This window comes from Mugil cephalus, chromosome 3 (genome assembly GCF_022458985.1).
Source record: "Mugil cephalus isolate CIBA_MC_2020 chromosome 3, CIBA_Mcephalus_1.1, whole genome shotgun sequence".
NCBI lineage: Eukaryota > Metazoa > Chordata > Actinopteri > Mugiliformes > Mugilidae > Mugil > Mugil cephalus.
The window spans coordinates 8,972,720-8,999,745 of record NC_061772.1 but is presented as its reverse complement, the minus strand read 5'-3'; the positions used below and the strand labels follow the sequence as shown (position 1 = coordinate 8,999,745).

Below are 27,026 nucleotides of genomic sequence, written 5' to 3'. Positions count from 1 at the left end.
ATCAAGTGATCTCATACGCAGCCACTGACATCATCCTGTATCCACATTGATCTCTCCTCACTGCTGCTGACTAACTTATCGACATCCTCAAGTGTATTTCCTGTCTAGACTGTCAGCAGTGTTTATGGATGGCTCTGCCCCCTGGTGACACGCTCACACGCACGCACACACACACGCGAGCCCACCCCCTCTGCTTATCGATGTATCCTTTTCCTTTTAACCTCATTCTCCTTCCTAATGAATCTGGTAGGTGTTGAACTGCAGACGATGTGCGGGGCTTAAGTATCGATGGGCCCAGGCGTGATGAAAGTGCTCATCCCCGGAGAGGTCTGGGTGCGTGTGTGTGTGTGTTTCTTGAGTGATGTGCATATGTATTGTCCCATCACTCCCTATGTGTCGCTACTAAATGATAATCCGTCCAGAGCAGAGTTGGCGCATGTGCGCAAGTCGGTGTCAACACTGTTTCCAGAGGTTGACGGGTGATATGCGGGTTGAGACGAGTAAATGACTGGAGCGGCTGTGAGTGTCTTGACTGACAAGCCGTCTCTCCGTCTCTCAGACACGCGAGCGTGCACAGTTTTTCCTGTGTACGCCTGCAGGCCCTCCGGACTGTTTATCTGCAGCTACCTATCAAGATCTCCACAAAGCCGCTAATGTCTCACGATCCTTTGAGGGCGTGCAGTGCTCAACGCTGCTGCGCGAGCTCTGCTGACGAGCTCCCTCCGTGTCCCGCGACATCATCCATTACCAAGTTCCTCCATGCCGATTAGAGGAGATAATGCTGAACTGTGGAATTAACCTCAATTAGCACAACCTCTGTAGATCTTCCTCATTTCACCTTCTGACTCATGCGCTGCGTCTTAAATGTCCCCAGTCTATGCCTGGTCTGTTCGGAGGGTATGTATCATTGTGACAAACTCTTTAAAAATGCCAGTAATATAATTATATTTTAGGTTTTTATTTACAATGTGGCATCAAATGGAGAGAAAAGAAAATGTTTTTTTTTTTTTTAGCTTTGGTCAGTGGGAACTCATCTGTTTTCATCTGGTGAATTGGCTTCTAGGGCATAGGTGTTCAGCGGGGGGTCCGCGACCCCTAGAGGGTCCGCAGAGGTACTGCAGGGTGGTCGTGAAATCTTTGGTTGATTAGACATTTCTTATACATTTTTCTAAATTTTCCCCCACAATTTTAAAATTCTTTAAGTACACATTAACATAAATCATAGGTCTTCAACAGGGGGTCTGTGGAGGGACTGCAGGGGGGTTGAAATGTCTTTGGTTGATTAGACATTTCTCATACATTTTATTAAATTTTCCACTTAAATTTTTAATTTTTTTTAATACACATTAACATGAATCCAACATATTAAATTAGTAAAGGCCTAAATGGACACAGAAAACATTGTCTTTCAGTTAGCTCTTCGCCTCACTCACCATTTCCCACGGAGCACCACCCTAGCTGAGACCTGTCAATCTAAGCTTCCTGTACACAGTAGGCCACGCCCCTAGCGCTGCTGAGCCAATCACGAGGCGGCGTATCACACACCGACTATGTCAGGTTCCCTGCAATTGGCCCTGAGCCAAACGTTTATCACAGTTGCCCAGCCAGACCCGTTGCACGTGTTTGAAGTAAAAACAATGATGATGACAATGACAATGACAATGTATATTTCTGAACAGCACTAGGCTGACTTTAATATAGAGCACATTCAGTAGGTAGGGGGTCCCTACTTAATCTCTTCATCACTATTTACTCAAGTTATATGAGGGAAATGATGGCATCAGCTAAATACACATGATCTAAACCTGCCATCCCAGCTTGTTCTTTAAGGCCAGAATGAGTGTTACTCCCCACCATCTGTCTTGGTGGAACGAGAGAAAAGTGACAATATTTCATTAATTAAAATCCATAGACTCGTGTCCCCCTGTTCTCTCTACAAACTCTTCCCAGCGTTGGGGAATTCATAAGCAAGCCTCTGGTGATTTAGCTTAATAAAAAAAGAGGGAAAGAGGAAGGAGAGAGGAAAACGGCTTAAAGAAGAGCGAGGAACGAAAAAAGGGTTAGGGAACCTGTAGGCATGTTTGTTGTGTATACTTTCTAGAGCAGAGGTAATCCCCAGGATCAGACATGACTATTTGGCTGCAAGTTTTTTTTTTTTTCCCCCACTGCTGACGTGGAAGGGATTTAACCCGGGGAGGGACATTCAACATGTATGATGAGGAGAGAAGATAAGACGGGGAAACTCGATGAGGCAAAAAGGTGAATAAACTTCCTGGTAATGTTTACACGCACAAACAGAACTCCATGAGAATGCCAGCGCTCCAGTGGCACGGCCATTGTTGAGAGTGCGTAGGAGAGGTGGATCGTTAGCTTGAACAAAGGGTGAGTTTATTGTCAAGTGAGGTCTGTTTAAATTGTTTTTAACTGTGCGTGACAGAGACAGCTGTCCGGACTTGAAAACGGGGCAGGTGGGAAGGTTCGAAGCAAACTCCCAATCAAACAAATCCCTCCCGACCACGATGAATTTACATATAGGCCAACAGCCAAAGCTCTCGTCGGTTTTTGTGTCATAGTTGTGGTTTTTGCCCTGTCTCGCTGTAACTGTAGGAGGCAGCATCGATGCACCTTGATGCCCGCAAACACCTGCACGCTCGGCCGTGTGTGACAAAACAGACACGCCTATGCGCACACAGTCGAAAAAAAAAAAAACAGAAGCGCTAACTACTTCCTCCTGTGCGCTTCATGAGAAGTCATTAGGAATCTGTCTGTGTGTTTTATTTTTAGCAGTGTGTTTAGGAGGGGTGGTGGAGTCTCGTCAGTCTTCAGGGCCCTCCTCTGCTCTGTCGCTCTGTGTCTCTGTCTCCAGCTGAGAGCTATGTATATTTCATAAGCCCAGGGTGCCTTTTTGTCTTAAGATATGCTGCACCTCCCCTGCCTGTCTCTCTGTTACTCGTCAATGGAGGGAGCCATCACAGCCTCTTTTTTTTTTTTTTTTTTTTTTTTTAAACTCTCTCCCTACTTTTCTCTCTCCCTCCTTGCTTGACAGCCACCCTCTGCTTCTCCCTCTGCTTTTCATGGTCAGCTTGTCTCTCTCCTGAAGTCTCATCCCTCTTCCCTCTTTCAGCTGTGGAAGGGAGCAGGGTAAAGCACATCCAAGCAGACTTGGTCTGTCAGGAAAAGTCTTTCTCTCCCTCTGCCTTTGATTCTGTCTGGTTTGCAGCTCTGTCACTTCAGGGAAGGGACACTTCTTCACCCAGAGCCGCATCCCCTTTAGTTGTTGTCTTTTTATAGCGGAAACTTTGAGTGCTGTGACAGCAGCTAAAAATGGTTGCGCCAGTGACGAAACAGATCTGCAATTAATTGCTATATTTGCACCATCAGTGAGTTTTTTTTTTTTTTTAGAGGTGATCATTATGTCAATATTTAGTGACTCACTCTGTGACATTTCCACTGCGCTTCGGGGAAACGTGGAACCTGTACCTTGTTGATGGTTAATCAAGCGGATGTATTTTGAATTTACTCACGTAGTAAGCGCCTCTTATATCTGGATATGCTAAAAGTGCGCAGATCTTTCTTTCTTTTATATTAACCATTGAGCATTCTGTTAATTATGTCTTCCTATGTTTCAGGCTGGTGCTGTGATTGAGGGTGCAGCTGTGGCCAGTAAGGAGCCAGAGTCCCGTTCGGGGACCGCGCAACCCGCAGCAGGTGACCACACGCCGTCTCGTCCAGGAACCTCGGAGGCAGAAAGAGCTGACCACTCTCTTTCCAGTGAGTAGTGCACTCTCGGATGTCAGTCACTCTCCCCTGTCTTCACCGTAACTCTTGTGTCTTGAGATTTTTTTATTTTTTTTTTGCTTCTCTTGCGACTTTTGTTCATCATCAGCATCCTGTAATGTTGGTTTTCACCTTTCTTAAGGCTGTTGCCGTGTGTGGTCACAGGTGTGAGGGACACATCCATTCAGTACATACTGTGGTAAATACCCTGGTTTAGCTTCAGTTATACAACTAGAATGAGCCATACTCTCAGAATATCTGCATTCTTACTTAGCGGCTTCCTTTTTCCGGTGTGAGGCATCCTCCTGGCCCTGCTATGTGGCAACACAGGAAGCACCGAGACCCCTGGAGTGAATGAGATGAGGCCTGAGTCAGCTCTAACACTCAAACCAAGAAGTGACAAAAATGACTTTTGAGTTCTTGTTTCAGTCTGGTCCTATCACATCTTCTTACACCTCTGCCTCTTATACCTCCTCAACCACACGATTACACCTCTATATGTACCTTACTTATCACCTTTTCACCACAATAACAAGGTGTTTTTGAGCTTTCTGAATCAACCGAGGCGACCTTGCTACTGAATGAGATAGTGATTTGCCTGGAGTTTGTTTTGCAAATGTACCAAGGGTCTCTTCACTCCCCCTTGACTGCATTGTTTAATAGCAACTACTCCTAATCGTCACCGATGCAAACCTACACACAACCAAGACTCAAAAACTGACACGCCTCAGTGTTTGCACATGGATCCACATACACGCAATAGCTACACGATATGTTGATCAGACATAACATTATGACCGCATTCCTTACAGCTCTCCGTTGGACCTTCAAAACACTTGTGACACATCAGAGAGTGGACCTGGGTCTTCTGATGGTGTCATGTGATGGCAGAATGTTGTTAATGGGGGTCTTAGGGTCCTAAGGGTTGAGAGGAGGGGACCTCTGTGGATCATCCCACTGATACTTGATCAGTTTGGAATTTGGAGGCCAGATCAACGCCATGTGCTTTTCTCCATTGCTTTTTAGTTGCTCCTAAACTGTTTTTGTGTGTGCGCCTGCGTCAGGCTGGATCCTGCTGGGGGTGTCTGCTGCCATCGAGGAGTGTCATTGCTGTGGGGTGGGAGTCCTGGTCTAAGTAACATCCACACGAATGCCAGGTCCAAACGTTTCCCAGAAGAACAGTAAACTGTCAGAAGATGATCGATGTTATTTAATTCTCCTGTCAGTGGTTTTAATGTTGTGGCTGACTGGTGTATGTATTTATTTCATAGAGACTCTTGTTGTTTATTTGAAGGCTGACTTTTCCACATGCCGACCATTTAACGTTTTGCTACGTTAAATTCTGCAGTAACCTCACGCTTACCTTGTAGCAGCGTGACCACCTTTTTAAGATAGTTGTGGGGGTGAAGACGATTGTACTGATGAAGTGATACTGGATTATTAGATACACCGACACACACTCTGTATGTGTTCATGTCTAATAAAACATGTCCCCAGGGAACCTGTCACCACAGCATTTTGGAGCTCAGAGCTGGCTGTCTCCTCTTATCAGCGTAACTGAACAGTTGTTTTCACTTTTTCAGCTCCCTCTTTCAGTCTCCTAAAAGAGACTTGAAAATGTTTACTCCTATAAACATTGCGTTTTTTTTTCTTTTTTTCTTTTTCGCTTGCCTCTCGTCTCACTGCTCGGTCTCTTTTGCTCACCACTCTTTCTTGTTCAGGCGTCTTTGTCTTTTTTCTTTTCTCTGAGGCTATTTCAGTTTAGCCATGAGGGCCCCCCTGTCGTACACAGAAACCCATCTCAAGCTCTCTTTCCATCTGAACCCACATTGAAACATGCAGACACGTACACCGGCGCGACCACAAAGGCACTTGCTTAAACAGTCACGACGGAGAGGGCCACCGCACATCCACACACACATATGTAACACGGAACGATCCTCCCAGTGGTGCGGTGGGGGCTGAGAACGGGTTTTTCATGGGTTATTTAAGTGCTCTCCATCATGCGTGGTGCGCTGCAGTGAACACTGACATGACACGGCCCATTTCCCTCCGCCCGAGCTAGAAAACGTGACACGAAGCATGCTTGCAGTATGCACATTGAGCAGAGTAGAGAGGTACACAACCAGTCATGATCTCAAGACTGCTGGGTTTAAACCATTAAATGTGTCCCCGCGTAGCAGTGATGGTGCTAAGTTGATGATTTGAGGCCTATCTGCTGGGTCACGTCACAGCCCATCACAAATGTTTCAGATTGCAATTAAATTGCAGCCCATCACGAACCTCTATCAGACAGGAAACAGACTAGAGGGAAGGATGCAACATCTGGGCTGGGCACAGTGCGCTACAGCTTTGTAGACCGTGAACATATTCGTTGAATACAACACATCAGTGTTTCTCTCAGGCTCAAAAAACCAATACATCAGTCAGTGCATCATTACGAATGGTGAAAGGACCAAAGTAGAGACCCCTGACTGCACATCCTGATGGACAGGGTGACGCGGAGGCTTGACATAAAGGCGAGACTACATGGTAAGGAAACGTGTGACGTGTTTTGTCTCAAAATATAATAACTTTGTCTTCACTTTTCTCTGCGCCACTTGTTAACAACCGCCTGTTTTCTTTGTTTCGTGTTAAGCAAATACATACCAAAGACATATATCTTCATCGTGGTGTGTAGATGTGTGTCTTTGCTTGTGAATTACTAATACTGATGACGGTGATTGTCGTGAGATAAGCTGTAAGTGTGTTTTGATTGCAACAGCACAGCTGGACTTGGCAGACTTGTGCACTTGGCTGCTGGCCAATTCAATACAATTACAATTACCCACTGGTGGGAGCCTGGAGCGCCACTGAAGATGAGGTGTGGGTGCTGTTTGGGGCACGGGGGGAAGGGGGGGAAGGGGGGTGGGGGTTGTTCTCTGGCAACCCACATTTGCTTGGAAGGAGTGTCAGATTGTCTGAACTGTTGCTTTAGACGTCGTGGTTAAAGTTTCACATTAAAAGTCTTTCGGGGGGCACCGCGGGTTTAATACGCCACAGGAGTACATACACGCTGCACATACACATATTTAATGTGGAACAGCCTCACCAGAAGAGGGTGGTTTTAGCTGCCCCCTCTCTTGTCTCTCCTCCGAAGTACAAAGCAGCCGCAGCAGGAAGAATAGAGCTGAGAGGTTACGACTGTGATGTGCTGAGAGCGGCGAAGGAACAGGAGGGTGAGCTGAGGATAAGGGGAGGCTGAATGCAGAGGCTCCGAGGAATGTGTTTAGAGAGAATGATTGGAGGTTGACAGAAAAAGCACGGGGTGGAATGCCACTGCTTGCCCCCCCCCCCCACATCATCTGCTCCCTCTCTTTTCTTCTTTTCTTTTGTCTCCCTCAGTGGGGAGGGGGGGCAGGGAGGGGGGACGGCGGTGGTACGACTTCAAATGATTGTGACAAGCCTGCCACCGCTTCTGTGAAGCACAGCAGAGGCAGGAGTGTGTTTTTTTTTTTTTATGTGTGTGTTTTAAAATGCCACTGGAGACCGGGGTATACCAAGTCTCTTGGCAGCGCCGCACCTGGCAGAGCGCCACATGTCTGCCCTCTTTTTCCAGCCCAGCAGAGTGGGCACTGAGGTGTGCGCCTGTGTGTATTAAGTGAGAGGACGTGGTCTCGACAAACAAATATTAATTCGTGGCGTTCCCGGCGTCTGTTCGATTGCGTCTTTTCTTCGGGGGGCAGGCGAGTTGGATGATCTGCGCGGCTGCTTTTTCATTCATCTACTCGAGCAATTCAGTAATGTAATGATCACAGGATTTTTTGAGAAACAGAGCTCTGTTCTGCTGTGTGGCGCCAGTCCTGGCGGGCATGAGGGAATTAGTTAGGAGACAGTGGGTTTGGCGCTGTGCCACGGTTATTAGCCACTCACAGGGTGGGCACGGGCTTATGCCCCAACTCAATCACTCACTTTGTTTGCATTTGCGTGTTTAATGTGTTTGTTTGTGTGCATGTGTATGTGTAAGTGTAGCATGTGAGTCAGGATTCTCCTCTGGTCACACTGACCTTATTGTGCAGTCACTCCTGGTTGATTTGTACCCTTTCCAACACATTCCTCTCTCTGAAAGCCCTGTGAAACAGGCTATTAGCCCCCCTCCTCCTCCCCCCTCTCTCTCTCTCCCTCCCTCCCTCTCTCTCTCTCTCTCTGTCTATTTCTTTCACTCTCTCCGTCACTTTCTCTCGCCTTACCTCCGGATGGGTTTGATTTAGTGACTGTGGTTTTCCATCCAGAGCCTAGGAGCCGGGAAGAGTAGACTTTGGGAGAGACCTATGGATTCACAGCCAGCTGAGCACATCATTACTTGGCTATAGCTCATCAGAAGATACATCAGCAGGCTGGAGCGTTAATAGATGTGAGCTGCACCCATTCAGGAAGTAATAAACCTTTCTTCATCTTATCCCCTTAATTATTTTCCTTCTCACTGACTGCAAGTATCGCACTAAATGATAACAGCGATAAAAGTATCAAAGAGGCTGTGTGTACACGTGTGTATATATATATATATATATATATATAGATATAGATATATATATATAGAGATATATAGATATGTATATATAGAGAGAGATATATATAGATAGAAATATATATATATATATATATATATATATATATATATATATCTGTAGTGCATATATGTAGAGATTTACCACCCACGTAGACCAGACCAGACCAGGCACCCCCACCCCATAGCACTGACACTAGATCCCAAACTGATCAGTTATCTGTGAGATGATCCACAGAGGCCCCTCCCCTCAACCCATAGGACCCAAAGGTCCTATCGATGAGGCATAACTTTAATAACTCTAATATTATGTAGGTCTCCGAAGTGGGATGGGCTTTTGATCCGTCTTGTTCCAGTGCATCCCACAGATACTTGTTTATAGATTTATTCTGCAGCATGATGGCGACCCCAAACCAGCAGTCAGATTTATGCGGTTTCAGGCTTTTTATTGTCGCTCCTAAACATGAGGCACATGAGAAGAAACAAAATTAAGCACCGAGGTCTAGTCAGAGCGTAGTGGGAATAAAAGGACTGTCATGAGTGACAAACAATCAGGGAGATTTGCAACAAGAGGGAAGTTAAGTTTGGAATTACATGAAGAGACAGCAAGTGAGACAGCCTAAATCCACAAGCCAATAATCCTGTCAAGTATCTTTTCACCAGAGTACCTGGAAGAATCTGCGCTGCCTTGAACGCGGAGGTTATCGTTTGTTTGTTGTTGGTTTCTGTTAGCGTGCGCAGTCCGCCGCGTATTATCCGTTCTCGTCATCGCAGGTTTACGTTATTGAGCCGAAGCGTTGCGTAAGAGGCCATCTGATGTGAGGTTAAGGCTCAGCGTGCTGCAGCGAGGTCAGGTTACGGGCATGTTTCAGCAGTAGCTCTGAAATCAGATGACCACTTAGTGAGAAACCTCCAGACTCCGACCTCTGACCTCGCATTCACCAGGAAACAGCTGTTCAAGCAGGATTAAGCCCGGCTGCCTGCACACTCAGGGCTGGCGGCAAGCTGTGCCGTGCATGTGTTGGTATCTGTCTCTTTTTTTTTTATTTACAGCAGATTGAGAAAAAGCTTACAATTTAACACAACACCACAGCAAACCACAGCCTCCAAAGAAGCGGAATTGAAATCAATCCAGCTTTATATAGAAAAGCCACAGCGCTGACAGTCAGCTAATAACTAATCAGTACTGGATGTAGAGCACTTCTGTTTTTCTCTTTTCATTTTTCATTATTCACTTTCTTCATACCTCCCTCAATCAGCCCTTCCCCGCTACCTCCATCCTTTTTTCCTGCTCTTCGATCCGTCGTCCTCTATCCGCTTTCAGCCGTTCTCCCCTGTCAGGTGACTTGCCTGAGACTAAGTGCTTTTTGCTGTCTCTCTGCAGGTGGGACTGTAATAAAGCTTGTCGGTGGGAGGCATGGGTCACACCGTCACATGCTCTTTGCCTCCCCTCTCTAACCCCCGCCTCCGTCTCCCTCCAGCCCCCGCCGCCGCCGCCGCCGCCACTCTCTTCCAAGATCTTCTGCTTTCATTTGTCTGCCTTTTCTTCCCCATTTTGTCTTGCTCTTACCCGAAACCGTGCTCCTTGACTTGCCTCCCTCTCTGCCTCGCTTTGGTTTCCTTGCCAACGGCACTTTCAGGAGCATGATGAAGAAGAGCAGCAACAGGAGACACCCCTCTCAGCATAACAACCACACACACACACACACACACACACACACACACACACACACACACACACACACACACACGCGTGCGCACACACAGGCGAAGGCACGGACACACGAGCAATCCATGTAAATGACTCCAGGTGAGGTTGTATTGTTTGCCCAGCTGCTCCTCCTAACCACCTCTCCTGTTCCATAGTAAACCAGCAGGCTACATGGAAATCAGCTTCCTCTACACAAAACAGTTCTCTGTTCTGTCTTGCTTTTTTATAGTTTTGCATGAAGTGTATGTACCTGTGTGTCTGTGTATATGCGTGTGTGTGTGTGCCTGTAATGCCCTCAAAGGACATTGGAAGGTTAGAGCATGTATATTATTTGCATATGGGTTTTCCTGCCCAGTCTCATTAAATAGGGGGAGGTGGGTGGGGGACCTCTAACACACCCTAGGTAACCTTTCTTGTTGTAGCCACAGGATGGCAATACTGAGCCCCTTCTTTCACCACCTCCTACCAGCCACCGTTGGTTCGCACACACACACACACACACATTCTCTCACACACACGCACACGGCCCTCTTTAGTCTGTGTTAGCCCAGGCTTGTGTAAGGTGACAGAGTGCAGTGAATAATTTAGTCCCGGCCATGTTAATGTCTGACAGTGAACATGGCCTCTCTTCTCTGCTGTTGGCCCATTACTAGTACATTCTGTTTCACTCTCACTATTTCCTCCCCCATCTCTTGTCCTTTTCCTTTTCATTTACAGTGCTCCAGGATCTAGCCGTCAGGTTTTTCCTGATCGTGCTTCTGTCATTTGAAAAGAAAAAACTGCGCATGTGTCTTATGATTATAGTTATATTCCTGTAAATATTTTAGGAATTATTATTATTATTATCATTATCTCACCTTCAGTGTCTGGTGATTGAACATCTTGAACCATTTTTTGTCCTTAACGTTTGCCTTCATTCACCTACAGTGAAGGTATATATAGTGACTCATCCAGTCCAGTTTCTTTTGAAGTTATTTAAAGCTAGCATAAATAGTTTAGACTTAATTATACAGATGATGAAATCTGAGGGCTTTATCCTGTGCCTAGGGAAGCAAAAGATTTGATTTGATTTTCTTTTTTTTCTTTTTTTTGGCAAACTGCTTGGCTCTTGATAAGATTAAGTTTTTGACCCGTACACATTAGTTAAACTCTCTGAGTGTTGTTAAATGTTGTGCCGTTTATAGCTCTGGCTAAGTTTTTATGTAAAGGTTTCTTCCTGTTCAAGGATGTGTGGGCCACATCTTCAGCCTTTCACCACGTCATCCCATTTCCCACACTCTGTCCTCTCCGTAAACTGTTTACACACTTGAACTGTCCGCGTGTGCACGTCTACTGCAGGCAGAGTCGAGCACTTTTAACGTTGCGATTGCCCCACTGGGCTGCAGCTTTGTGTGTGTGTGTTTGTGTGTGTGACACGTGGGTTAAAAATAATGTGACCCCAACACTAATGCAATCACATACACTAAACAAATTATAGCTGCCTCCCTTGCCATTTAATTTCTCTTGCTCTCGATTTGGCCGCGCGGATGTTGCATGTGGCCTACGTGGTGTGCAGCTTGTTCAGTCTATGTGTGTTTTCATACGCGCTGCCTCGCTCCATTTTTCTTTCTGATACAATCAGTATGAGTTTGTTTCAGGCGGTAGGAGCCAAGGAGCCTGGCCTGGCAGGCTGCAGCAGCACCGAGGCCTGGCGAAGCTCAGGCAGTCTCAAGGGGGATTGGGAGTGACGTGTCCGGGGTGAACACCCAATAGTTGGGACTCCCCACCAGCCTCTCTGGCTCCAGCCTGGCTGATAAAGCCCAGTTGGGTGTGGACAGGAGGTGCTACATCTATCCCGCTTTTTTTTTTTATTTAAGCATCTGTCTGTCACATCAACAATGTTGCTTTCTCATTCCTGCACTCCTCCTCAACTCTGCTCCTCTAAAATTACTCCCCTTCTCTCTTCCTCTCCCTCCAGAGTATATCACACATATACTCCTCCTCCTCCATCTATCTGTCTCTCACTCATGCACGCGATGCATAACCAGGAACCTTGAAGTGGGGTCATGATTGAGGCGTGCAGTTAATTAGCCGGCAGTGGTTGTTGTAGCAATGCAATGGTAGGGTGTAATTAATTAGGTGGCATGCGCACAGTGGGAGAAAAAAGAAGGGAGAGGAGGGATGGAGCGAGAGAGAAACGCCGGCTATCAGCCCTCCTTTTATCCTCTGAGCTCAGATGAGTTCCCCCTAATGAGAAAAAATGAGATGCTCCCAACCAGGGAAGAAAGCTTTTTGTCCTTTACATGTTCTCTCTCCCTCTCCTCCGCTTGTCGTTCTGTCGCTGCCTTGTTCTCTTTTCATCTGCCTATCACATCCAGGCTATTGCTAGTGGGGTGCCAGAGAGTTGGAGTCACCAGCCACAGATCTCCTTCAGTAGCGCGAGCACAGCCTCTGGGACACATCCAGACGAATGCATACGGCGCTGACAGCTATACCGCGCGGCAGAGATGATGCAGAGGAAAGACAGCCCGCTTACATTTCTGTGCGTTAATATCAGCCTGAGGGCTTTTAAGGAAGGAAAGCGCGACGCCGTGGTGGCTGATGCGCCGCCGCCCGTGCTAGTAGTCTGGTTTACGTGGAAAGAGAAGAAGGCAGGGAGAGAAAGAGCTGCTAGATGGAGAGATCTCAAAAGGGCAAAGAAAATATGGGAGGGAGGCGAGAGGCGCGCCGACACTCAGCGCTCTATTGATCCTCTCCTCAGTTCAGTGCTATCTCCTTGACCTCATTCGCCAAGCACGTCCGTGCGTGCGCGCCAACAAATGTGTTTGCGCAGCGTGTCAAAGGTCCGACCGTAGTTCAGCGCGCTGCGTCTGTTTACAGTGCCCGCGGAGAACCTCCACTCCCGTCGACCTGTCCATTTCAACCGCGCCGCATGAATATGCAGATGCGCGTGATGCCCCGCCCTCGCGCCCACACTCTTCCTGCACAACATTCAAATGCGCTAGTAGACATGCAAATGGACGCAGCGCCCGCTCGCCGAAATCCAACGTACACATTCACACGGCGCAGTGTAGGCTGATTTTTTAATGGCTGTGTGGCCTCTCCTTTCTTGTGTGACTGAGACTTTCCTAGGTGACAGGTTTATAGACAGTTTGGCAATGTCAGCGGAGACGGACAGCTATTTACGGCCTAGCGTTAGACACTTCAACCGCGGCCTGTTAGCATAAATCCCTTGGCGAGATGTGCCAGCGGATAATACACATTGTCAGCCATGCTCAAACATAAATTGCCAAATACTTACACTTTACATACTGCGAGTGATCTCTCAGTCGGCCACTCAGTCCTTTTTAACCCTGTTAGCACGACCGTCAGCGCTCAAAAATACCTCACAAGCAAACGTCACACGCGCGCTGTAGATCACTATCTCAGTTATTTACGGCCCCCTGCCACAGCTCTAACAACCACCACTCGCCCCCCCCCACCCCCACCCCTCTCCCTCCGCACCCCCTCCTCTGTCTCTCATCCCCCTTCAACTATCATTTAGCTTTACGAGGCGTCCTAAAAGAAGCCCGTGCTGTGCATCCCTGCCTCATCCCCTTTATGTCGGCGATATTGATATCCTCCATAAGTCAGGAGCATCGCTCGGTGTCACTGAGGAGAAATTGATGACCGAGGGGTGCGACAGCGGGGGGGAGGGAGTGGTGCCGGCGGGGAGCGATAGGAGTTCGGCTGTGTGCGTCCCGGAGCCTGTGATTGAGGCCTCTACAGGTGCGCATCCCATACGGGCAGGCCTCGTTGAGGGAAAAGAGGGGAGTTGGCGAGGCTGCAGGTTTAGCACGGGAGAAGAAGAAGACTAATAAAGAAAAACGCCGCGGCGAGAGGCAGAGATGTGGACAGACGGGGAGGGGGAGGACGAGGGAGGCAGATCTGTTTCCTTCTTTACGAGCTTTCGCTTTGTGTATGATACTGTTGCTATAAACAAGAGGTCAGCTGAAGAGCAGCTGTTTATAAGGTCCATCTCTCAGACTGAGCATATCAAAAAGCCCATAAAACGGTGATCAATCTACTGCGTGTTGTGTTTGCTTGAGCAATTACCAACCATCTCACACTTTGACGGTCTTAATTCTTTTTTTTTTTTTTTTTTCAGTGTGTGTCATGCTGTATGAATTATCTTGCGTACACTATACAGGTTCTGTGTGTGTGTGCTTGTGTGTTGTGACAGAAGGTAGGCTTTGACCTGTATGTGCGGGTAAGACACAACACACGGTGTTTTTATTATCGTAGAAGTACATCTGGTCATCTCTCTCCATAGAGCTTATGCTCGCGTTGCTTTGTGTTTTCGCGTGAACTGCATTAGCATACTGTGGGTGTAGCTACTACAGGAGATTAGAGTAATCTCACACGAAGAAGTCACCTTCACCGTGTGGTCGGTCCATGGTTGGGTCAGGCTAACTTGCTCTCGACACGCAGTGTGAGGTTTCTTCACATGCGTGTAAACGGTGTGATTAGCTCACTTGTTTACTAGGTGCCTTTGCTTTTTTTGTGCACTTGTCTGTCTGTGTGTGTGTGTGAGCGTTTCTGTGCTCTGACTGCTGGTGTTTTTTTTTTCTGTTCCACTGGGGATAAAGAAAAGGTTTGTTTGATTAATTAATGCTGTTAGACATGAATGTAAATGATCAAAGGACCCCATTTGCATTTTGTGTTTAATTATTCATGAGCTGCGATTGCTCATGAATTAGGACACCTGTGAGGGCCTTCTCCTCTCGAGCTCAGAATCACACACACACACACACACACACACACACACACGTATGCACACGCATGCACACGCATGCACATCCTGGGATGTGACCTGGTGTGTTTAACCAGACCTGCTCGTCACCCCCTCTGTGTGCCTTGCTGTGCGCAGGGATGCAGGTCACTACAGGTTCATGTCGGTATTATTAGGTTATGTTGCCGCTCTGGCTTGAGTTCAAACGTTCTGATTAGGTTACTGGGTAGCGCTAAAGCTCAGGCTGTCACCCTGACTCTATGATTCATCTCCATGGAGACAAAAGGAAGGCGTTGATCTAATTACCCATACTGCTGCCTTGTCAGACTTGAGGAGAGGGCCGGGGTGACGTGAACGAGCCGAGAAGATTGTAGAGGACGGAAGCGGCGAGAAGGAAGAAAAAAAGTGCAGTGCAAAAAGAGTAGACTCTGGTGCTAACAATGGAGAGTGTGATAAAAGCAGGTATTATTTGTCTTCTTGCATCCTCTTCTTCCTCATCCCCCCCCCCCCATCATCAGCAGCATCCAACTGCTGCACAAATGGGCCCTTGTTGCCATGGATATGAGCAATGGTTCTCCTGTTCTGCTCGATGGGGCTCAGTGATAAATGGTGGGATGTGGAGGAAGTTAATAATTTATCCCGAGGAGGGAGCGACCGTTCTGGGGAGCGTTACCTAGCATAATGGGTTAAGTGCAGCGATTGCTGCGTGCCGAGCAATAGACTCACAGGAGGTGATGTATAAAAAATGAATAAAGGCTGAGTGGAGCCTGCTGGGAAGGAATTGTCAGGGGACGTTGTGCGTGGGGGGGTTGGTGTTGTGTTTGGGGCTGAAGGCTTTTGTCATATCTTGAAGTTATAGGATTGTCAGGTAAAGAACAGTGCGGAATTAATAGAGCTTTCTCCAGGCATTCAGTAAAGACCTCCTCCCACTCCACTTTTACTAGGAACGAAAAACAGCTGAATATGCTCTGGGCTTTGAAGTGTGACAGCGGCGGTGACAGATGACGCTGCTGCGGAACAGAGGTGCAAAGGCCTAGTCACGTACACCGTGCTGTCGTTATCAGTGACTCATTGACACCTATGTATACTTAGCTGCACATTATACATTTATTAGGATTTGTGCTGTACTCTGACATGGTGTGCGAGGTGGAGAAAGATTGCGAGAGGGAGAAAGGGCTCAACCCTCGGAGCATTACCACAACACCAATTTCTGAGGCGCTACACTCTTTGCACCGCCTCCGTTACCTTCCCTCCATCTTGCACTACTTCCCCTTACTCCCTGTGTAGCGCTGCTATCTCTCACATCTTGTACTCGGAGGCTGATGCCGCACGCCCAGGGTTATGCGGGGGTCACCGTATTGTGTTAATCCCGGAGAACATATCAGATCAGCTTGATTTCATTATTGTCTCTCTGATGCCCCATATGCAGAGGCTCAAAGCTACTTAGAATGATCCTCTGCTAGCGATGGGAAGAAAGAGTCCGTGCACCGTTATCTGTGATGCCGCTCAGCCCCATTGTGTTGGACGCCACTCTGCCGCGTCCCGGAGTGGATTTGGCTTGTGTTAAAACACAGCAGAGCCCGGCGTCGTCTCCCACTGATTATTTGATGAGTTTTTCAACGCTCGCGTCCGGATTTTGAGCAGCGCAGGTTTCGAGCCTTGCGCCGCTTAGGTGCACGCGTCGACGCGTGGGTGTACCCGGCAGAATGCATGACTTGTGGTTTCTTTTTTTTTTCTTTTTTTCTTTCTTCTCCATTTTGTTTTGAGTGCCGATGTTTTCAAGGAGCCCTTTTTTCCTCTCCCTCCTTGTGGCTGATAAGCGATGCAGATAGCTGTGATGGATAATACCACCTTACATACACACAAGCGCACAAAGCCAGATATGCACACACATATTAAACCCCCCCCCCCTCTCTCTCTCTCTCTCTTTCTGATTCAGCTCAGCGGTTCTGAAGAGTTTTTTTCGGTGTGTGCGCGCGTGCGTGCGGGCGGTCGTGTATTTGTGTGCTCTTTATTCTCCTGAAACATATTTTGCATTCTCAGTGAGCTGTTGTGTGGATTCTCAGAACAGAAGGCCGAGCGGTGACGGCAGGCAGCTCAAGGAGGGATGGAGAGAGAAGGGAAGGAGGGAGGAACATGAGGGATAGAAAAAAAAAAGGAGAGGGGAGGGGGGGATTACTCTCTCCAGGTGGAATAAAATAACACCAGTAATCGTCACGTTCAAGTGCACATCAGGAAAGTTGGACACGAGACGTAATCTTCACGTTTACTTTTTAATGGTGACTATGGAGTGTAATTGTTTTTTCCTGTTCTTTGCTTTCCTGCTGACCATTTTACGCGGCTTCATATTTATTTATGATCTAAACCTGCGGCGGCGGCCAGAGCCCACTAACTTCACCCTCATCTGAGCGAACGTACAGACACACTACGGCCGAGGGGAGCTGATGTCAGCTCCCTGCGGATGCCCAAACTTTGTGTGGCAAACTGACTGACAGCTTCATCAAGCCTCCACCCTGTTTTAATATTTGTGGACACACGCACACACCGGTGGCCCGAACACACACACACACACACTGGCACGCGCACACATACTCATGTACAGGCCCATGCCCCCCTCCCAGGTTGCCTTTGTTCCCAGCATCTGTTTCCCTCAGTGATTAATTGCAATTAGCGAGAGGTTTGAAGGCCTGTGGAAGAACACAGCAAGAGGAAAAACATCAAGATTAATGAGGGGATGCATTCATCAGAGAAATAGAGGGAGAGAGAGAGAGAGAGTAAGGGAGGAAGGATTGGGAGAAAGAGGGGGGAGGAGGGGAGGATGGAGGGATGACACGGTAAGAAGAGAGGGGCTGGGAGAGGAGGAGGTGGACGGGGTGGGCGCTCGGATGGTAATGACGTAGGAGATGGGAAAAGCAGAGGAGCGTGACATAAAGCGAAAGAGGAAGAGCGAGAGCGGCAGATACAGAGAAGGGAGAGAGAGAGAGAGAGAGGGAGAGAAAAAGTGGGAGAGAGAGCCAGTTGTCAAAGCTCAGGCCACAGAGCAACACCACAGGGGACTGATTAAATATGGAAATTATAATTGCTAATTGACCTTTATTAATCAGAGCAGTGTGGGGGGTGTGTAGTGCGTTTTTGTGACTCTGTGTGGGTGTGTGTGTGTCCTTGTTCTAGGTTGTGTATGTATAAGCACGCCGACGTGTGTGTGTGTGTGTGTGTGTTTGTACTCGACGGTGTTTGTGTATGTGCGGCCGTTTGATCCCCTCATGCAGCTCTCTCTTGTCTCAAAGAGCTCTCTCATGTTTAAACACAGCATAATGGGAGAAGCAGCTATAATAACATGCGCACGCACATGCACACACACACGCACACGAAAGCTGGGTGGTAATGAGAGTGTGAGTATATTATGGAGAGCTAAATAGGGTCACTGTGGAACCTCACTCTTTGGGCTGCCAGATGTGCAATCATGAATGCATGCATGCACTCTCATGCACATGCATGCAGGTCCTCTCGCCGCCCCCTCTATCTGCGCGACTCCCTCCTTCTGTCACTCTACTTTTTCCACCTCCTGCACTTTGATGTTTTGGTGTTTATTATTTCACCTCAGAAAGACCCCGATACCCAGTTTCATTTTGCATCAGAAGCATGTCGGCAGAATTTGCCTGCCACGCTTGGCTCCATATCAGTGTATATTCTCATATGTTATTAATACACACTCACACACAGACACACACACTCACACACAGACACACACGCGGATGTCAGTCTTGTTGCCAGATCACACAGATTCGATTAGAGACTCCCTAAATTCATTAACCCAATGTGATTTAGCCAGCTGTCATTAGAGCCACATGTAAACTGGTCTGAAGTGGTCTGATTTGGTTTCAGTCCGTCAAATGCATCAGAGATCTGCAAGTCTTAATCACTTCTAGCCGGTCGCTACCTGAATGATGGGTCAAATTTGAAAAAGAAACTCATTTACCATTCTTGATAAAAAAAAAACATACAAAAAAAAAAACAACAACTAAAATTTGTTCCTTTTTATCAGTAAACACTCTTCCATTGCTAGTCATTGGGAGCAGCTGAAGTCGAAAGAAGTGTCTTCCTAACGGAAGTCTTGACAACAGAAGAAAAAAAAAAGCCTTCTTTTTCTTGGTGCTTTTCTTTCGCTTTTAAGGTTTTCACTGCAGTTCCGGCGATTCAAAGTGGAAGTCGTCTTTTACTCCCTCACCCGCACCTTTTCTCGAATCTGTATTGCGAGTTAGTCATCTGCAGCTCTAAGGGCATCTGCTGAGTGTCATTTCTGATCCCCAAGAGACAGAGACGGGGGGACTCCTCCCCTCTGAGCCCTGGCTCCTCTAATCCTGTTAGCTCAGCTCAGAATCAGACTGCCGTGACTGGTCTTCCACAGCCACACACCCTTAGGGGCCAGAGGGGCCCTGGGGCCTCAAAGGGACAATTGTTGCGAGGTCTGGAGGTGGCAATGAAGGTGAGGGGTCAGCAATCAGAGGGGGGGAAGATAGGACACACATACACACACATGCCTGGGCACAACATGCTTGCAATAATCTTCAGGCGCCGAGTGAAATTCACCTCCATGTCGTTCTCTCGTCTTCTTTCGCTCCATCTCTGAACATGTGAACATTGAGAACTCCTCCATTTTTTCTTTTCATCCCCTTTCTAACTGAGTAGCGAGGAAGACCGACTTCACATCACTGCACACACACTTATACAGTGTGCTGTACCGTAGGCTCAGTGCACAGTGGGCTGGCTCAGCCATATTTTGTGCATTCCTCTTTTGTGTTGTTAGTGCCGAGCCCACTCCTCCCCAGGGAGGGGTGTCAGCTTTGACTCTTAACAATTTCCTACTGCTGACACACACAGCAATGGAGGATGGAGAGAGTTGCCACGCCTCGTGTGTCCAGCAGAGGGCTCTTGGCACAGTGCAGCAGAGGGTTCCTTCCCTTTGTCATGACTGCTGACTTTACTGCTCATCTATGGAGGAATAATGGCTGAAATCAACCAGTGTACAATGTTAATGGCATTTGAATTAGAACACTTCTAAATTAATTAGGTAAGTAAAGTATGCAACAATCAAAATGTCAGTGTTGATAAAGCTATGTTCCTGTAAGCAGTCGAGGGGAATCGACAGACTGATTTGTTTGGTGTTATCAATCTGGGTTAGGCTCTGCTAGCTCTAGGTTGTTTCATATGTGTGTGTGCGTGCGTGCGTGTGCGCGCTTGTGTGTGTTCGCCGGGCGTCCTAGCATGCGTGTTTGTGTGTGTTTACTGTTGGGAAGGGAGACAGTTTGATTGAGCTCTGCGTCGTAAAGCTGTCTGTTTGCCAGACGGTTTGTCTCCTGGCCAAGACTCTGCAGTAGAGAAGAATACAATGATTATCTGTCACAAGGCAGCAGCGTTCTTCATCAGTCTGGCTAGCAACAGCCCAGACTGCCCTGCAGAAACCTCAGACCACACACTGAACCGGCCTCAAGACTTTTTCAACACCGAAACTCTAAATATGTTTTATTGGTTCGTCTGCTTATGTTATTTTACTAGTTTACTTTAGGCTCGATGGAGCTATTTGACTTTTCTCAGCTTGAGCGGATCAGCAGCTCTTCACATTAGCACGCAGTTCCGTGAGTGTGTGCGGTGTGAGGGCCACGCAATAGTGCTCAGACTGGAGTGTGAGAGGAATGTCAACAACCTTTAACCTCTAGACTCATTAATGTTTGGGGTCTGAGGTGATGATGTGCCTGCGGGATAATTGGTGTGTGTGTGTGTGTGTGTGTGTGTGTGTGTGTGTGTGTGTGTGTGTGTGTGTGTGTGTGTGTGTGTGTCGGCGTCGGCGTGCGCGTGCATCCAGAACAGCGTCAGGGCGGACATGATTTATCACGTATTAGTAGGCAGAGGGGAGGAGGACAGAGCTCTCAAAAGCTCAGGGTTACGAGGCCGGGTCAGAGGTCATGAGGGGTCAGAGCGCTGAGTGGATATCAAAGAGCACCCTGGGAGCTGGATGTGGCCCGGGCACAGCCAGATAGGCTTGCAGGGGACTGACTGCTCCGACAATAGCGTTTAGACGCACACACCTCACTTGCAGACTGCTGTAGGTGGAGTTCACAAAGGCTAAGGTCAGTGTGGCTGGCCAGAGGTCAGAGGTCAGGGGAAATAGCCCCTGCATCAGACCACCGGTCCCCTCACCTCTCTCTTACGTACGCAAACACACACACACACACACACACACACACACACACACACATTAGCACACCAACACGGGTTACCTCTTGACAGACTGACTGCAAATATGTTCTAAAATACGCATCTAAACCAAGCGTGCTGGTACACCCAAACAGACATGCACAGGCAGACAAAGCCCCACAAAGGCAGCTAATTTCACACTGGCTCTGCTGGGGCCCTGTTTGGGCACGGCTGTGAAGCACAGACAGAGAGACAGATGGTGCAGGGCTGGCAGGAGGAGTTTCTGCTGTCCTCCGCGCGTACGCGTGCACTCGCGCGCGAGCGCGTATATGTACGGATGCGTTCGGCTGATCGTCCGTGCGCGCTGGCGCCCGCATGCGTGCGTGCGTGCGTGCGTTCTCTTGTGTCTTTGTGCATTTTCAAACACCACTTTGTACTCCACACACCAGCAGAGTGGAGGCTCTGGGCGACGCTAGCAGTGCCTCTCCTAACTGCTTCCTGTTGTCAAGCCTCGGTGTCAGGAAATGTTTCCCCCAGCATAACCTCTACGTCTGCACAGTCATTTTTCAATCCAGCCTGTGTTTTGTAACAGTCATTTCCTTTCTGAGAGACTGCAGAGTGGAGGCTGCATATTAAGTGTGAGCGGCACCTGTTTGAAGTTTAATGTAGCTGGCAGAGAATGAAACAAATCTTTGTGTATTGCTATAGGGATTGTTTTCTCTTACACCAGGCATGTACACATTTGTCTGTCTTCGCGTGTGTGCGTGCGTGTGGTGCAATTGAGTTACTGCCATGATAGCTAGTGCATAGCTAAAGCACGTTAGTGTGCTTGGCTTGGCTGAACTGGTGCCAGGGGGCGAGGAATAAATTAAAAGTGGAGAAGATTAGGCAAGGAGAGGGAATGATGGGCAGATGTGAAAGACGATGAGGAAGTTGGCGAGGGGATGCAAAGAGGAGAGTGCGAGGAGACGGAGGAGTAGATTGGAGCGGATGGGTGGAGGTAAACGATAAAGTGGAGAGAGAAGGATGAATGCAGGTGGTGCGAGCAAGCTGTTTTAGCAAGCAGCAGCCTGAGGCAAGACTAATGGGCTAACAGACAGGCTGACGAAGAGGGAGACTGACTGACTAGTAGTGGGGCTGACAGACGGTCAGACGGATAGATGGACAGGCTGACAGCCAGTGAGCCAACCAGGCAGACAGGGAGCCAGTGTCATCCCACATTGGGAGAACAGGAGGAGCGAGAAGGGTTCATATTCCCCAGGACAGGTGGCAGAGACATGCCACTGCTGCCACCTGGCACTCACTACCCTGTGTCCTTCTCTTTTTTTTTCTTTTCTTTTTTTTCTTTTCCCTTCCTCCGAGCCATAATATTGCTGTCAGCTCTTGACCTGGTCTTCCTCCAGAGTTCCTGCTGCGGCAGCGTGGCAGAGCCCTGTTTTTCACAGTTTGAGTTACTTAAAAGACATAGAATCTCCTCTTCTAAAGGCTTCGCCCTCCCCGTCGCGGGGCCGAAACGGGCCAGGCGAGGCAAAAAGGCAGCGTGTAAGCGATTAGCGATCGCCGTCCTCCAGCACTTCCCCTGGCTCAGAGAGGCGCGCAGGTAAGCCCTCTGTCCCCCCCTCAGTCACGGCCGGGGCTCGTGTGGGCAGGCGGGATGTTGGTGCCGGGGGCGCTCCGGAGGCTGGACTCTGACTCCCCCCGAGTAGCAGGGGCCACCTGCTCCCATTCACTGCTCCACAGCCCTGTCTGACCACAGCCCCGCTAGCTCCACGCAGGCTAATTAAACTCAGTGTGGCACATACATTCTCACTCCCACTCACACTGAGAGACACACATACGCCAGCTCACATCAACTGTGTGAATTTAATAACACAAATAGACACACACACACACACACACACACATTCAAAGATTTATCCACCCACACTCTTTGGATGGGGGGGGGGACAAAGTGAGGAATGCAAACATTTTAAACACGTGAAGACAAACAATTGTCATACATGCCTACTGATAAACACACACACACACACACACACACACACACACACACAGACTTCACGCTGCCAACAGATTGCCCCACTTTAGAGTAGGAGTGTTCTTTTTGGCATCCGCCCACACCTCTCCTCTGATCTCACTGCAGCATTCTTTGTACTCTCTCAATTTACTGGGCAGGACAACGGTGCCACCTAAGACAAAAGCCTTCAGGGACTTTACCTGGATGTTTTTTTTTTTTTTTTTTTTTTTCATATCTCTGGTAATTCTCCATTTACTTTCCACGTCATGGTAAATCTGGGGAGAAAACTGAATCCACAGCCGGAGCGACATGCGTCCCCTCCCATGCTAGATCGTCATTGAAGGCGCACTTTTACATGTTTTCAGCATGCCCGCGCTTTGTAGATTTCGAAACTGCAACTTTTAGGGCTTTCCCTCGGAAAGATAGCGACAAGAGCGACTCCTGCGTGGAGAAAATGAAATGGTGTCTGATGGATTAGGTTTGGAAGGCTAACTGCGACTTAAACATTAGAGGGAAAAAAAAGGGGTGGGGGGGGGGGATAGAGGGGAGATAGATATTTTTTTCGGGTTGACGAAGAGTGTGTGTGGGTGTTTGCATGTGCGTGACAAAGGCAGAGGAAGACAGACGTGGTGGGAAAGAGGAGACAGCGGTGGCGAGGGACTTTGAGAGGTGTGACTGTTCCCTAAACTGATTTTAGGCCCAGCCCTCCCAGAACCCCACAGCTTCCAACATGCCAAAGGGAGTTGTCCCTTAATCCTCTGTTCCAGGTAAACAGCTTTCTTCCTCCCAAAAGCCCAGACCCATCTCTTGCACACACGCCATCAAAAAAAGCTGTCCTTCGCGTGTGCCTTTAAACGTATTCCTTGCTCAAAGCTCGGGGCCTCTTATCTGTAATGGAACTCAGCGATGCACAAACGCTACTCTGTAATTGGTGCGAATTAGCCGGATGTTTGCTGATGTGTGGCTTATGAGGTGATTCAGCAAACAACAGAGTATCAGTGTTTGTCTGGTCTGGTCCTTGTGCAAGATGATTTATCTTTTTTTTTTTTTTTTCCTAATATCTCGTCACTTACACTTTTAGTCTAAAGTAATGCTGTTAAATGAAATACTACCGCTGAAACCACACTTAGCAAGAATATGCTCTCCTTGTAAACATTTCCTCGTCTGATGAGGTTACACAAGGCCTCGCTGTGTTAACCTGCACAGCTGCATGATTGGCAAAGCTGTGTTCTCTTCAGTTCTCCTCCTCCTCTGTGTTTAACAAAGTCTTTCTCTACGCGGCAGAGAAACCCCTCTGTTTACACTCCATCACAGACACTTAAACACTACTCCCTCGCCTCTGCCTTCCATTCCCTCTTTAATCTCTCCCTCCTCTCTTTTCTTTCCTTTTCTCTATCCACTCCATTTAGTCATTAGGTCGGTTCTCATCTGCATAAGCTTTCCGTTGTAGCACTCGATTGCACTGGGCTTCAGCTCATGTTTATTAAATAAGCTTTCTTGTTGTGTCAGCCCCACAGCTTGCCCTGCTCTCTGCCTTGTCCTACTCTTTTCTTTCTCTGCTCTTTCTTTCCTTGCTGTCTCTTCTTCCTCCTCTCTCCCCTCTGCTTGGCGTGCTCGCCACCACCCCCACCCCCTCGCATCTCTTCTTATTCCTCTGTGGGGGTATTAAAGGCTGTTTCTGTTGGCCGTCACTCTTCATAAGTGGTGTCTTGCTCAATGTGTTCGCCCCGTTCCCTGTGCGAGTGCACCTCAATGCCCCGGTGCGCACTCTCTCTCCGGGCCCCACTCGGAATGGAAATGAAGGGAGTCTGTAATGAGTTCCACTCAGCCAGGGTCCCCGACCCCGCCACCATCAGCCAGCTTAGAGGAGAGAATCAGAGAGACAGAGAGAGGGCAGAGAAACGAGGGTCAGAGATGGAGGGAAGAAGAGGCTCAAGGGAAAACACAGGGCTTTTTTCCTTTTTTTTTTTTTTTTTACACCCCCCTCGTTTAGTGCCTGGTTGCCAAGCTGCTACAATGTTAAGCTGGCCTTTCTTTCTGTCTATAGGGAACAGTGTGGGACCGTCACACAGAGCAGGAGAGGAGAATGAGTTTGAGAGGGGGGGTTGTCGGGGGGAGGGGAGGGGAGGGGAGGGGTGGGGGGGAAGGACGACAGTGCAGAGCAGAGGACAGGAGAGATGAAAGGATTAAACGGGGAACAAAGGCGCGGGCTGTATTTTCAATATGAACATATGGGTGATGAGAATACGTGCGGTGGGACGATGACGACAACGATGATGACGGCAATGACGACGGCTGCAACCTCCATAATTGATATCACTCTCCTGCTGCCAGCTCATCGCACGATGCAACGCTGGCTCCGCTCCGCTCCGCTCTCATCAGGGCACACAGGGCTGTTTTCAGCTTAACCTCAGAAGAAAACCACCGAGCTGAATGTTGCCGTGCTTTCGTTAATGAAGCTTCCAAGATGTCATCCAGTTGCTAACCCAAATTTAGCCTAATTCTAATGCAGACCCGGTGTGTCATGGTTCACATCGGGAGCCGCATCAGCTGGAAAAACAATAGCCGAGAGCAGATTTGGGAGTTAACTCCGTTGCCCCGCGCAAATTTATGCCAAACGCAGCCACGTACGCCGTGGATGATTCCTTCACAAGTGGATGAGTCATATTAGATGTTATTTACACAGTGTCTTTACCCTGTACAGCAAAAGCAGTCAGCTGGAGAAACTGGAGCCGTGTCAACACGAGCTGAAATGGCCTCCTAAGCGGGATGTGTATACGCGAGTGTGCGGAGTGTGAGAGTGTCTGCATGAGATGAGACGCAGCTGATAAGGAGACCTGGGGTTGGAGCAGTCAAACAGTGCACAGATACAGAGCCGCTCCGGCCTTTCCTATCTGTTCCTGTATGAGTGTGTTTGTGTGCATTTCTTGCTGAGCTGTCGTACATAGGATTGTCTGTTGGGAGGCAGATGCCTCACTGGGCGTGAAGCCCAGGAATTGTGTGCGTGCGTGTGTGCGTGTGTGTGTGTGTGTCTCGGTGAGAGAGGGTAATGGCTGACTCTACACGCCCTCTGACCCTGCTGGGCAGCACAAGTCCTCCTCTGTTTCTCCTCACACTGATTAGCGGGTCAGAGCTGCATCACACACGCACACACACACACGCACGCAGACAGGCGCACACACTTCCAAAACTACACACCGACACGTATATGCGCACAGTGTGCCTCTTTTGGCTGTGCCGTCAGCACAATGGAGAAGGAGAAAGAGGACGTTCAGTAACACGGGGAGAGGTGGGGTCAGACTGAGAAGAAGAGGGAGAGATGTGAAGCACATGAAGAGGAGAGCGGCGCTACATGAATTTTTCGCAGATAAGACAGAAAAATGGATAACGCGGGCTATGGGCCTGGAGAAAACTGATATGTTCAAAGATAAGAAGAGAGGAGGGGTGAGAGCAGTGTACCTGGTTATTAGAGGAAAAATGAGCAGAGGATAAAAAGCAAGGATGGGTGGAGTTAGCGTGATAGAGAAATGAGGGATATCCTTTATTTCTGAGCCTTGTCCCGTCTTTTCTTCTCTCCCTACGTTTAAGGATGAATCATTTGGCGTTCATCTATTTCCTGTTGATGCACGACTTTACCCTCTCTACCTCCATGTTAACCTCTCTATCTTCAAATCTCGTACGTCCCCCCTCCCTCATATCTGTTTATCTGAAAATGAAAGGGGAGAGGGAGCAGCGTGTTAGCGCAGCCGCTAGATACCAGAGTTTTCCAAGGAAACCCGATGTCTGTGAGCAAGGTGTGTGTGTGTGGGGGGGGGGGGGGGGGGGGGGGGGGGGGTGACAGTTTTAGTCCTTGATGTAGCATTTCCGAAATTTTACTAAAGGCCCCGGTGCCTGTGGGCCACTTTGTGTATGCACGCATCATGTGCCCTTGTTTGCATGTGTGTGAGTGTGCACAAGTGTGCGACCGCGCGTGCGTCCGTGCGTGCGTCCGTGCGTGCGTCCGTGCGTGCGGCGCTGACCCGTGTAAAGAGAT

The 27,026-nt window shown here is 48.4% G+C and overlaps 1 protein-coding gene across 1 annotated transcript in view; it reads left to right on the top strand.

The window, feature by feature from the left end:
- The window catches only part of gse1b (Gse1 coiled-coil protein b), a 152,129-nt gene that overhangs the window by 42,504 nt on the left and 82,599 nt on the right, over positions 1–27,026 (top strand). Inside the window, exon 2 of the mRNA XM_047580644.1 lies at positions 3,630–3,771. Coding sequence (XP_047436600.1) covers positions 3,630–3,771 — 142 coding nt within the window. The remainder of the gene's footprint in view (positions 1–3,629; positions 3,772–27,026) is intronic.